We start from the raw sequence: 13,678 nt of genomic DNA, 5'->3' as shown, positions 1-13,678 counted from the left end.
GCTAAATCCCCAGCCCCACAACGATTTTTTTTTGAGACAGGATCTTGAGTATGTAATCCTGGCTGGCTGAAGCTCACAGTATAGACCAGACTAGCCTCAAGCTCAGAGATCTGTCTGTCTCTTTCACATAAGTGCTGGCATTAACGGGTGCCACCACACTCAACCTATGGACTTTTTTAGGTTTATTTTTGAGTATGCATGTGTGTGCATGTGAGTGTAATTGCCCAAGAAGTCCAGAGGCACCAGACCTGAAGCAAGGGTTATAGGCAATTGTGAGGTACCTGACTGCTGGGATTGAGCTGGGGTCCTCTGAGAGAACAATACATGCTCCTAACACTTGTAGCATTTTCCAAGGTCCTAAACATAATTTGTTTACAGTTGTGTGTTCAGGTGTTTTGTCTGCACATATGTCTGTGTGCTGTGTGTGTGCCTGGTGCCCATGGATCCAACGGCTGTCAACTGTCCTGTGAACGAAAGAATTGAACCCAGATCCTTTGGAGAAGCAGCCAGTGTTCTTAACTGCTAAGCCATTCCCCCTTCACCCCGCCTCTACCCCTTTTAAAACAGCGTTCTACTCATTCCATTTGTGACGACGGATATGTGTGCATACGTGTGTAAGTTGGAAGACAACCTGAAACAGGGGTCCTCAGGAGGGACCCCTGGGCATGGGGGATGGGGTGGGCTTTCACCACATAGACAAGGTTGGCTGGCCACCAGGCCCCAAAGATCCGTGGGATTAAAAAAGCACACGTGGCTTTTTAATGTAGGTTCTGAGAATCGGACCCAGCTCCTCAAGCTTTCAAGACGTGTGTTTACCACCTGAGCTGTCTCCCCAGCACCTTTTCCAGTTTTAAGAGAATTTTTTTTTAAACTGAAGCACAGAGACTGGCTGTGGTCCAGAGCCACACTGCTAGTGAAAAGCTAGGCTAACTGGTAAAGTCACTAGCCGGGCAAGCCCGGTTACCCAAGTTTATTTATTTAAAGGGGGAAAGAGAAAACAAACACCACAAAGTTGTCCTCTGACCTCCATGCGTACAGCATGGCATGTGTGCCAATACACACATAGAACATCGTGCATACACATGAATAAAATGTTTTAAGGCAAAACTGGTAGACAAGCATGGCGGGATATGCCTTTAGTTCCAGCATTTGGAAGGTAGAGGCAGACAGCTCTTGAGTTTAGGCTAGCCTAGTCTACATACATAGCAAGTTCCAGGAACTACATCATGAATTCATGTCTATTATTAAAAAAAAAAAAAAGCCAGGTGATGGTGCACACCTTGAATCACAGCGCTCTGGGAGGCAGAAGCACATGGATCTCTTGAGTTAGAGGCCAGCCTGGTCTACAGAGCAAGTTACAGGACAACCAGGGAGGGCTACACAGAGAAACCCTGGTTTGAAAAACCCAAATAGGGGCTGGGGATTTAGCTCAGTGGTAGAGCCCTTGCCTAGGAAGCGCAAGGCCCTGGGTTTGGTCCCCAGCTCCGGGGAAAAAAGAAAAAAAATGAAAAACCAAAATAAAAATTTAAAAACTAGCATTTAAACTTAAGCTGTCTGGTTCTCAGTTTTATGCCTTCCTGCCTTCTTTTTCTTTTCTTTTTTTTTTTAAAAAAAGATTAATAAATCTTATGTATGTGAGTACACTGTAGCTGTCTTCAGACACACCAGAAGAGGATCTCATTACAGATGTTCACCATGTGGTTGCTGGGAATTGAACTCAGGTCCTCTGGAAGAGCAGTCAGTGCTCTTAACCACTGAGACATCTCTCCAGCACCCCCTCCCTTTTAAATTTTTTGTCCCCTCCACCCCCAGCTGAGGACCAGGGCCTTGCACTTGCTAGGCAAGCGCTCTACCATTAAGCTAAATCCTCAACCCACCTTCCTACTTCACACCAGATTTTTGTCTTCTCTGGTCTATGCTGACTGTTCACACCTTATTTCCTGTAGTTACTCTCCCTTACTTTCTCTGCTTGGACCATAGTTAGCTAAGGCCCATGCAAATTTTCCTAACATGTCAGGTCTCTGGAAAGTAGAAACCCATTAGGGTCTTTGAGCAATGTCATGGTTTGAATATGCTTGGCCGAGGGAGTGGCATTTGCAGGTGGGGCCTTGTTGGAGCAGGTGTGTCACTGTGGGCGTGGGCTTTAAGACCCTCACCCTAGCTGCCTGGAAGTCAGTATTCTAGCAGCCTTCAGATGAAGACATAGAACTCTCAGCATCCCCCTGCACCATGCCTGCCTGGATGCTGCCATGTTCCTGCCTTGATGATAATGGACTGAACCTCTGAACCTGTAAGCCAGCCCCAATTAAATGTTGTCCTTATAAGACTTGCCTTGGTCAAGGGGTGTCTGCTCACAGCAGTAAAACCTTAACTAAGGGGGTTGGGGATTTAGCTCAGTGGTAGAGCACTTGCCTAGCAAGTGCAAGGCCCTGGGTTCGGTCCTCAGCTCCAAGAAAAAAAAAACAACAAAACAAAACCCTAACTAAGGGAAGGTTGAACTGTTTGGATGTTGCTGCCGGACCGGTACTCTGTTTGAACCCACAATCCCCTTGCCTTTCCTCTAAGATAGAGAGTACATTATGGGGGAATAGCAGAGCTGGGGTCAACCCAGCAGTCCCATCATCTGTGCTGAGAGTGATGCCAAACACCTTGAGGACGGAAGACTGCCAGGCTCTGCCTCCTTCTACCACAGCTTGCTGATAGGACCCATTAGCATCCAAGCCAGGAGCAGGTTCTGAGTAATTCCCTGGTTCATTCTCTCTTCTCTTGCCTATGCCTTCAGAGGAACCTGGGCCACACGATTCATGTTTTCACAAAGCCTGCTTCCTGAGGAACACAGGGAGCAAACACATCAGGCACTTGTTAGAGGTCAGCTTTCAGTGCACCCACATCTTTGCTCTCAGCACATTCCCAAGCTTGGGGGAGGGAGGCCTCCAAATGATTATAATTAGAGCATGTGTGTGTGTGTGTGTATGTGTGTGTAGGGGGTGGAAAGGACAAATGTCTCCTCGTGTCACATTCCTTCACCAAGGAGGATTTGTCCAGGGAGGAGGCAAGGCTTTAAAAGCTGTGGGACTCTATTGGAACCTGGTGAAAAGCAGTGCCTGCAAGCCATCTTCAGGGCAGCCGGTAGGTGCATGGAATCATGGGTCTGAGGGCAGGGGAAGGGGTCAGGGGAGGGGGCCAGGGGAGGTCAGGTTCTACCTTGCTGTTTCTCAATGAGTGTGCACTATAACAACTCTTTTGGTCCCTGTCCCCTTAGAAAGAAGGCTCTGTATCCAAATGTTCCATGCATTTTTATGGAAAACCAACTGTGATCTTTTGTCTCTCCCATTTACCCCCCAAGAACCCCAACAAGTCTCAGCCCAAGGAAGCAGCTGAAGGAGACCAGGGATACAATGTGGAAGCTCACAGGCTTCTGATCTTAAAGTCAGGAGCAGCAAATGCAAGTGGTCCCTTCTTCCTCAGGAGCCATTGCCACCCTCTCAGCCCGCTCCCTGCACCCCTCCCCTCCACTGAGCTGCTGCTACGGTTGCCAGGCATGGTTGCTAAGTCTCTGCATGGAAGGGTTGGCGTGGGCTGTGCTGCCACTAACATTACCATGGTGAATCAGGGGACACCTGGTACAGGCTTAGGGGGAGGGATGCTGAGGGTGCAAGCAGCACCCCACCCCAAGAATAGGGTGAGCCCAAAAGGTGAGCTGCATATCAGGGCAGTCAAATGAACTAGGCATGGCGACAGTCGTGAGTGGAAGCCCCAATTTAGGAGAGAAAGGCCACTTTTATCTTTTCTGTTGCTAGGGGATTTGGCTGTGTCACAAGAGCACACTAGTCCATCCGCCTCTGTTAGGGTACAAGTGTATATAAGCACTCTATCTGCACTCCACATAAGGCTTGGTAGAGCTGTGTGGGCACAGAACTGTGTAACCCTAGAATCCTGGCTTCTGGGTTAGGGGAGCTAGCCTGCTGCTCATGGAAGGCTCTGTGGGTGTCCAAGGACACCCATATCTAGAGTGGGAGTTGCCCTGCTGCTTGATACCAGGATAGACTGAGTTCTGCCTCAGCAGAGAAAGCTGAGGAGTACAGGTGCACCTTTCTGAGATCTTGGGGGAGCAGCTGTCCCCCAAAGTCGCACAAAAGCTTCCCGAAAGCGGTGCCTCTTCTCTGCACTGCTTAGGAACTGGTTACTCATCTCAGCTGCACCCGAATGCCACCGAAACTAAAAATAGCCCGCTCCCCCCAGCTGTGGGCCGGTCTCTCTTGCACCCCAACCCCATGGAAAGCAGCAGCGAGTGGCAGGCATAGACCTTGAGTTCTGTTCTCACCACTCCCTGTCAAGAGAAAGGAGTCCAGGCGAGCAGGCAGGCAGGCAGTCAGAGATAGAGCACTGGTGGTTAGGCAACCTGACAAACAGGAAAGCAAAGGGTTAAAACTTCGGGAAGGATGAAGAAATGGGGGCTGGGGGAGAGGGCATCGAAAGCTTGGCAAGAATCCGAAGTCTCTCCCCACCCACTCGCGGGTCCCATTAGGCTTGGGGGACCTGAGCAGTGAGTGGGAAGGGGCGTCCAATCCCAGGCCCCAGGGGGCGGCCGTGCACATGGGGGGAGGAAGCAGCGCGGAGCCGTCCACGGCGGCGTGTCACATGCGCGCGCGCTCGCGCGCTCGCACACACACTCACACACACACAGACAGGCACACACGTGTGCCCGGGTATATATAGTTGCCAGTCCCTGGGCCTGCCGCTCTGCAGTGGGCGCCGGCTCCCTGGGTTGGGAGGGGGCTCACGGGGCGGGTGGGAGGGTGGGGGGCCGGGGTGGGGTGGGGCAGGATGCTGGATGGCCCGTTATTCTCCGAGGGGCCCGACAGCCCCCGGGAGCTCCAGGATGAGGAGTCCGGCAGCTGCCTCTGGGTGCAGAAGTCCAAGCTGTTGGTGATTGAAGTGAAGACTATTTCCTGTCATTATAGCCGTCGCGCTGCTTCTCGACAGTCCATGGACATCCAGGCCAGCTACTGGGCCCGTGGGCCCCAGAACCGCACGTGAGTGAAGGAGGGGTGAGGGGCAGCAAGTGGTGGGGCGGGAAGTGGGGTCCAGACCTCCCCCCCGCTGGCACCAGCGATTGCTGCTGGCCCCTTCTCTTTCCCGCGTCTCCCTCCCCCACTCGTCGAGGACTGGGGCCTGACTCATTGAGCGCTGTTTGGGGGGACAGGAGTGGTGCTAGTGGCAGGCGGTGAGATGGGGCAGTCGCTGTTAAAGTGTGCACGGAGAGATGGTGAGGAGTCTCATTTCGACTTCAGCCCTAACACATACGCACGTGCACTCGCTCAGACACTCACACGAACCCTCCCACATGGCTGCCCCAAGTGGTCTCCAGTGCTCCCAGCTCCCCGGACCTCGGCTCCTTGTCCCCGCAAACTGCTCACCTGGGTTCCTGCTCATTGTCCCAGGTGTAGGCTGCGCCCCGGATCCCCTGAGCCGCCACCCCGCCGACCCTGGGCCTCCAGGGTGCTGCAGGAGGCGACCAACTGGCGGGCAGGGCCCCCCGCCGAGGTCCGAGCCCGAGAACAGGAGAAAAGAAAGGCGGCGTCGCAGGAGCGGGAGGCCAAGGAGACCGAGAGAAAAAGGCGCAAGGCTGGCGGGGCCCGACGGAGTCCCCTAGGTCAGCCCCGCCCAGAGCTCCGGAACGCCCTTCGGGCGGCCCAACCTACAGGGTTTCCAGTTTTCTCCAGACCAGAGCGCTTCGGGCAGGTGGGGCGAGCGCCCCGACCATCCGCGCTCCCGCAGGGTGACCCAGGGGTTGCATGGGCGGGGCCATGGGGAGGCAGAAGGCCAGGGCCTCCTAGCTACGAGGCTCACCTGCTGCTGAGAGGCGCTGCAGGCACAGCCCCAAGACGCCGCTGGGACCGGCCGCCACCCTACGTGGCTCCACCTTCTTATGAAGGTCCCCACAGGACCCTGGGGACTAAGCGAGGCCCGGAGCTCTCCCGGGCGCCCACCTCATCAGCCCCAGTGCCAGCTACCACCAGGACAGAGGGAGGGCGCACGAAGAAGAGGCTGGATCCTCGAATCTACCGGGATGTTCTAGGAGCTTGGGGTCTCAGACAGGGACGGGGACTCTTAGGAGGAGCTCCAGGCTGTGCAGCAGCCAGAGCTAGGCCAGAGTCTTGCAAAGGGGCTGTAGAGAAAAGTTCAGGCCTAGCTGCTGCTGGCCTAAACAGTGGTGGTGATGGTCATTCCCAAGCCAAAACTACTGGTCCAGTCACGGAGGTCGCTCTCTCTGGGTCCACGATCAGTAGCCCACCACGTCCTGTTCCCAGGTCTAGGCAGCACCTCAGGGGATCAAGGAAAGGGAAAGAAGGAAGTGAGGAGATGTGGCTTCCCACGTGTTGGCTTTCCTCCCCTAAAAAGCCTCCAGTTAGGCATAGCCAGACCCTCCCCAGACCCTGGGCTCCTGGAGGCACCGGGTGGAAAGAGTCCCTGGGTCAAAGAGAGGGGACAGAGCATGAGACCCTGGAAGTCTGGAAGGTGACCCGCCGTGCCCACACCCTGCCCCGCAGTTCCCGAGGTCCCGCTGGTAGAGAAGGCATCTTTGTCATTGATGCCACATGCGTGGTGATAAAGTCCCAGTACGTTCCAACCCCTCGAACCCAGCAGAGGCAGCTCGCGCCCTCTGGGGAGTCATGCATCGTGAGCGACAGCCTCAGGCAACCCAAACCCTGCCTTGAGGAGGAGGGCAAAGGGGCCGCTGCCAACCCTTCAGTTTGCCAAAAGCGACTGTTGAGCAGTCGAGTCTTAAACCCACCGAGTGAGGGTCGCGAGTTCGAGGCTGAGGGCAGACAGCAGGGGGATTCTTCATTGGAGGAGCGCTCCTCCAGCGGTTTGGGGTTCCCTGTCGGCGAAGTGAACCCGCGAGATGCCCCCACGCATCCAGGTAGCCCAGAGCACTCGACCTTAGGCCCAGCGGCTCCGGGATGCGCGGGCAGCGTGAAGGGCCCAGAAGCAGCTGGGGTCCCGCGGCGCGCGGGCGGGGGCTGGGCGCGGACTCCAGGGCCCTACGCCGGAGCCTTGCGGGAAGCCGTGTCCCGCATCCGCCGCCACACCGCCCCAGATTCGGACTCAGACGAAGCCGAGGATCTCAGCGCCCATAGTGGCTCCTCTGATGGAAGCGACACAGACGCCCCAGGCGCCTCCTGGCGGAATGAGAGGACCCTGCCTGCGGTTGGGAACACCCGGCCCAGGGAAGGCGGGAAGACAGCTGAGCTGGGCGACAGTATCGGGGAGATTCTAGATGTCATCAGTCAAACCGAGGAAGGCCTCGTCCGAGAGGACACCAGGAAAACGCCACAGGGAAAGAGAGAGTGAGAGTGAGCGACGCCCCTCCTTGTCCTCGTGTCGCTCGGCCCAGCCAGCCTTGGGCTCACCGCGCTCCTTTCCTCTCTCCAGGCTTCGTTTGCTTCCTTTTCTTCTTTCCTACCTGTACCTGTTCCCTTGAGACAGAGGAGAGGGGAGGAACGAGGGAACTGACTCAAGAGTCAGTTTCAGGGAAAGAGAGGGTGGGATCCCACACCTGCTACATTCGGTGTGGAACTGTTCAGAGAGGCAAAGTGAAGGGCAGGGCAGGGTCCCTGGCAGGAGAGGAAAAGTAACGGAGAGGCTTTTGAACCTAGTGACCTAGTGCAGGAGACAGAGGGCTTTTAGCAGAGAAGAAATGAATGCAGAATGCATACACTCAACCAGCAAATTGGCAAGAGGGCTCTCCTAGATGTTACAACTCAAGTTTCAATTCCAACTCTGCCACTGACTTAGCTGGTGGATCTCAGAGTGACTACTTTTCTGCCCGGGCATCAGGGACTAATGTAAATGTAAAACGAGCGATTTCTGCCTCCCATTCTTTTGTCCCTAGAATTTTGTGAACGAGCGAGTAGAATTTGAGGGTTCTTACCCACTTCTGCCATCCTCAGTTCGGAAGACAGTCAGGGTTTTCAGATTTAAACGGGCAAAGGGCTTCTATTCCAATTTCCCGAGTTTAGGTGAATGCTCCCCAAAGCAGGGCAAGATAAAGGTCCGGTCACTGCCTCTGGCCTGCTGTGATCCAAGCTGGAGAGGGAAGGTAGCCAATGAATCAGCTTGGAACACTTTTAGGCCTGCCCCTTTCCTCCATCTCCGTGTCCTTAGTGATGCTCTACGTGTTACCGGACGCAGACGGTATGGCCCACCGGATAGACCCTGACTATCTCTGTGTCTCTCCTGGAAAACAGCCAGGCAAGGAGGAAGGTTGATCACAGCAGACGGTGTGGGTGTGATACTCGCTGTAGCCACTACGGGGCGCGCGCAGGTCGCGGATTCCCCCCCGGTTGCTGGTGCTCGAGTGCCCCTACACCAGCACTGCCAGTTATCTGGATCCCTTATTTCCCGGCGCCGGTTTCCCGCCTTGACACCTCCAAACCGCGCGCGGGGCCGGGAGCAGGCCTCCGGTCTCCCAGACTTCTGGGGCGCGCCGAGCCCTTCTTTGTATTAATCCACGCCTACCGGTTTGAGACTGACATTCAAGTCTTTTTTTTTTTTTTCTTTCCTTTTCCTTTTTCTGTTTTCTTTTCCTTCTTTCCAACCCTGGGCACTTCCTCTGTGTCTGCCACTTACTAGCCATGTGACCTTGGCCAAATCACTTCACCTCCCTGAGCCTCAGTTTCCTCATCTGTCAAATGGGGGTTTATAAACACCTACCTCGCAGGGTTGTTGTGAGGATTTAATGAGGTAATGTATATAAAGCGTCTTGCACAGTGCCTGGCACATAGTAGGCGCCCAATAAATCTACTCGTCCCTTTATGCAGCTCTGGAGTTTCTCTTTCGCTGACCCAGCCCCACTCTGTCCCTCCCTCAGGGCTTCTTGACTTCTTCCCGCTCATTGTGAGGGGGAGGAGGACTCCTTTCTGGTGGAAACTTCTAGTCCATCCTGTTCCCTGGCTGGGACTCTCCCTTCCTTGCCCCCTCCCGTCCCACCCCTGCCGGCTCTTCCCTCTGCCCCGGTGCACTCCCCCAACCCCTCATTCCGGGCAAGGGCTGAGTCAGTCTAGGTAAATTTAGCCACCGGCTGGGCAGGAGCAGGGGCTTTGCCCAGACTCAGTCGCCAGGTCGAACCCGTCCCCGGCCCCACCTCTGTCCCTACTCCCGCTAACCCTAACTCCCGCAACTCCTTAGACCGCTCTCAAACCACTCAGGTTTTTAGTCTCCAATTAGCTCACATCACACCCAGAGAGACTCAAAGACAGGACTCAGAGGGGGCAGGGCTCCCAGACCACAGCCCTGGCTGGCCTTGATTCAGCGAATGAGGGTCTCCTATTCGGCTCTCCCAACTCTAGGGGCGTTCACTGGTCAGAACTCCGCAGGAATATTCTCCTGCGATCCTGTCTGTAACCTACACATTTCCTGTTGCTCTTGGTAGAGGAGGCCAAGGAAGCCGGGTCACCCTAGGCAGAGATCAAAGATACCGAAGGTCTTACCACGTTCAGTGCAGGTCTTACTGTTGCCAAGCAAAACTAGCATTTACTGAGCGCTTCCTAGGAATGAGGCTCTGGGCTGGGCTCAAGGGTAAAAACGGGTAGGGCCTGCCTGACACTGAGGGTGATTGGGTTAAGTTCTGGAAAGAGTCAGTCCAGGGAGATTCTAACTTTAGGAGATTGGGGAGAGTTCACAGAGGAGGTGACATTTAGATAAAAAATTAGTGAAGGAAGCCCGGTTGGTAGCACTCGCCCTTAATCTCAGCACTCAGAAGGCAGAGGCTGGTGGGTCTCTGGGTGTTCAAGGTCAGACTGGTATACATAGTGAGCTGCTTGCCATCCAGGCAAAAGAAACATATATGTTAAAGAAAGATGGGAAGGAGGGGGAGAGGGCTGGAGAGATGGCTCAGAGGTTAAGAGCACTGAATGCTCTTCTAGAAGTCCTGAGTTCAAATCCCAGCAACCACATGGTGGCTCACAACCATCTGTAATGGGATCTGATGCCCTCTTCTGGTGTGTCTGAAGACAGCTACAGTGTACTCATATACATTAAATAAATATTTACAAGGTAAGGGGAAAACTGATTTAGAGAGAGAGAGAGAGAGAGAGAGAGAGAGAGAGAGAGAGAGAGAGAGAGAGAGAAAGAGAGAACCAGGACTAGAGTCAGAAGCAGGAAGATGGTTACAAGTTTGAGCCTAGCATGGTTTACATAGCAAATTCCAGCCAATCCTGGTTCAGTCCAGCAAGATTCTGTCTCCAAAACACAAAAAAAGAAGAGGGGAGGGGAGTGCAATTCCTTGGGGCCAGTGTTGTGGTGGTGGCTCAGTGGTAATATGTTTGACTAGAATGGATACAGTCCTGAGTTTCGGTCCCCAGCATTGAAAAAGACGAATCTTAGGTTAGATAGCAGCCGCCCCTTTTGTGTGAGGGAACATTTGGGTATTTAGGGTGTCAGGGCAACGTGCGCCTTCTTCCAGAGCTTGCCAAGGATAGAGTCGGAGCCAGCTGCCAAAGTTCTGGGTGAGGAGAGAAGTGACTGCAGGGTTCAGGGCCAGATCCTGGGAAGGAGTATCTTAGGCCCCATGGGGCCCTGTGGGTGGCAAGTTAGCGACTCCCTGCTGTGAAAATGACTTCTAAATCTAGCTATGTCTGCCAGCCACCCAGCCTTCTGAAGGAGGGCACAACCACCCCTTCCCTGGATCTGCCCCCCTTGATCAGGAGAAAAGATAGCAGGTACAGGAGAGCTGCTCTGTTGGGGGCAACAGATCTTAGGTTAACAGGGGATCCCATGACTCTCCCAACAGCCAGTTCTTCCTGGGAGCATCTTCTGCCCCAGAGTTCTGTCATGCTTAGGCACCACACATGTAAGACATTAGGGGAGCCAGGAGCCTTGCCCTTTTCAGAGAACTCTGAGGTGTCCTGCGCCCCCCTACAAATGGGCAAGGAATCACAAGCTGTAACTGAGAGGTGGAAGAGATCAGCCATGTGGATGTGTTTGCAAGAGGAGAGCTGCTCGCAGGGTCCTGGGATGTGTGCATGGGTTGTCCATGGAGGACAGGGTAGTGTTCTCTCAGTAATTACTCATTTGTCCATTTGCCAATGAACCATATGTGCCAGGAGCATCAAGAAGACTGAGGAGACCTTCTACCTTTGGGGAGCTCACATGTACACAAAATATGGAGCAATAGAGGGAAGGTTAGTGTGGTGCCTATGCAAGAATGACATTCAAATTTGTGAACCCTTCCATATTTTATGGAAAGAGGTGGGAGGAGGACAGGCAAGCACAGAGAGGAACACCTCCTTGATTTGGACTTACAGGAAATGAGATATATCCATGAATGCCTCCGGGAGACAAGTCTCCAAGGGTGCACATATAAAGAAGATTCTAAGCTAGGGGTATCCCTGCTCCTGCATGACATAGCATGGGGTAGGTTCCCGTCTTTGATTCACCTTGTACTAGCTACTATATGCAAGTCATCTTGTGGATGGATGCTCCACCCATCCACCCACCCACCCATCCATCCATCTATCCATCTATTCATCCATCCGCCCATACAATCATCCATTCATCTACTCACTCATCCATCCGTCCATCCATCTATACACCCATTCACTCACCCAGCCATCCACCCATACAACCATCCACCCACCCACCCATACAACCATCCATCCATCCACCCATCCATCCATCTACCCACCCACCCATCCATCCACCTATACAACCATCCACCCACCTATACAACCATCCATCCATCTACCCATCCATCCATCTATCCACCCACCCATACATACATACATACAACCATCCACCCACCCATACACCCATCTACCCATCCACCCACCCACCCATCTATCCATCCATCTACTCATCCATCCATCCATCTACTCATCCATCCACCCACCTACCCATCCATCCACGCATCCACCCATCCACCCACCCACCCACCCACCTACCCATCCATCCATCCATCCACCCACCTGCCCATCTATCCACCCACCCATCCATCCATTGATCCATCCACTCATTCACCCACCCTCCCACCCATCCATTCATTCATCCACCCATCCACCCACCCACCCATCCATCCACCCACCCATTCATCCACCCACCCACCTACCCACCCACCTACCCACTCACCCATCTATCCACCCACCCATCCATCCATCGATCCATCCACTCATTCACCCACCCACCCATCCATCCATCCATCCACCCATCCACCCACCCACCAAACCATCCACCCACTCACCCATCCACCCACCCACCCATCTATCCACACACCCGCCCATCTATCCACCCACCCATCCATCCTATGCACCCCACCTATGCACTTACTGATCTACCCACAACTCATCCATCATCCGTCCCAGTGCCTCTCCATATCCATCCATCCATGTATCTATTTCTTCATCCATGAACCCACTTATTCATCATCTAATGAGGGCTTATGATGTCCGTATCTGGTGCTGGAAAGGATGGCAAAGGGAAAGACGCCTAGCCTGTGTGCTCAGACAGGTGGAAGCCTGGTCTACTGAATGCACTGCTGGTCAGCAAAGCATTTCAGACAGGCAAGGTCACTCCGCCAAAGGGTAAGCTGAATAGGAATGTGTGAGGTAGTTCTCACCTGAGAATACAGAGGAAGGATGCGTGTCCAGAATGTGAGACGACATATGATTTCCACAGAGAACAAGGCCCCGAAGAAGAAGGAGGACTTGGTCACCAGGATAAAGTACCTGACCTTCACTAGGGGCAGAAACACAGACCTATAGTCCCAGTTACATGGGGTGGGGAAGGCTGTGGTAGGGAATCCCTTGAGCCCAGGAATTCCAATGCAACATGGGAAAAGCAATGAGGCTCTGCCTCTGGCTAAAGAAACACAGGAGCTTTTGTGGGAGGAATAGAAAGAGCGATGACAGATAGTTTTGGGCTGGGAGTATCTTATTGTATTTCAGCCCAATACTTCTCCCATTCTCCATCGTGACCTTTGCTGTGTTTTCCCTGTTTGATTGGTTTGGTTTGGTGGTGATGGTGATGCTGTATTGGAGGTAGGGGTCTCACCACATAGACCCAACTCACTTGGAACCCTCTATTTAAACCAAACTGCCCTCGAGCTCCCAGAAGTCCATCCATCTCTGCTCCCCAGACGCTGTGAGGAAAGGCGTGTGCCACCACCACCGCCATGTCGGCATCTTTGCTGACTTGATTCCCCTTTGACATTTGGTACTAAAATATGATTTACTTACGGATCGCAGCCACTAAATCTTGGCATGCAACATGTCCTCCAAAAAGGATTGTGTAGGAAGGGGAAAATGAGGCAGGGGGATGTAACTCAGAGATACTCATCTAGATCTCGAAAGGCCTCGCAGTCGGTCCCCAGAACTCTATAAACTGGACATGGTAGCCCCATAAGCCCTAGCATCCAGGGAGTGCAGGCACATTGGAAACTTAAGGACAGCCTGGGGTGGACGATACTTCACTTCAAAAAATGGAGGAGCGATTTAAAATAAAAGGCTGTGAGGACAACACAGCCATGAAGGAGAACGGCTTCTGCCCAGCCTGAGCCTGAGCCCCTGCGGCTGCTGGCTCCATCTTCTGAGCTAGTGTCTCCAGAAGCTCTCCCAAGGTTTACCACGAGGTGGCGCTGTTCGAACTTTAGCTCTGAGCTCTACCAAGATCCCTAGTG

General features: G+C 53.6%; 1 protein-coding gene and 1 long non-coding RNA gene across 3 annotated transcripts; one reads left to right on the top strand and one right to left on the bottom strand.

The window, feature by feature from the left end:
* Positions 1-940: 940 nt before the first annotated feature.
* Positions 941-5,654, bottom strand: LOC148004976 (uncharacterized). Of its 2 annotated transcripts, XR_015626005.1 has the most exons (3): positions 5,421-5,654; positions 4,307-4,402; positions 941-2,826 (listed from the first exon to the last, which is right to left on the bottom strand). It is a non-coding gene; the product is annotated as an uncharacterized LOC148004976 (long non-coding RNA). The 2 variants fall into 2 exon arrangements; XR_015626004.1 differs by lacking the exon at positions 941-2,826 and having other exon boundaries at positions 3,280-4,402.
* Positions 4,842-8,823, top strand: Ddn (dendrin). Its single transcript, NM_030993.2, is given in 2 exon segments — positions 4,842-5,036; positions 5,445-8,823. Coding segments are annotated over 2 exon segments (1,962 nt in total). The 5' UTR covers positions 4,842-4,989; the 3' UTR covers positions 7,360-8,823.
* The last annotated feature ends 4,855 nt before the right edge of the window (positions 8,824-13,678 follow it).

The sequence above is a fragment of the Rattus norvegicus genome, chromosome 7, assembly GCF_021556685.1.
Source record: "Rattus norvegicus strain SHRSP/BbbUtx chromosome 7, alternate assembly SHRSP_T2T, whole genome shotgun sequence".
Lineage (NCBI taxonomy): Eukaryota > Metazoa > Chordata > Mammalia > Rodentia > Muridae > Rattus > Rattus norvegicus.
The sequence above is the reverse complement of the archived record's forward strand: the minus strand, read 5'-3'. Positions and strand labels throughout refer to the sequence as shown.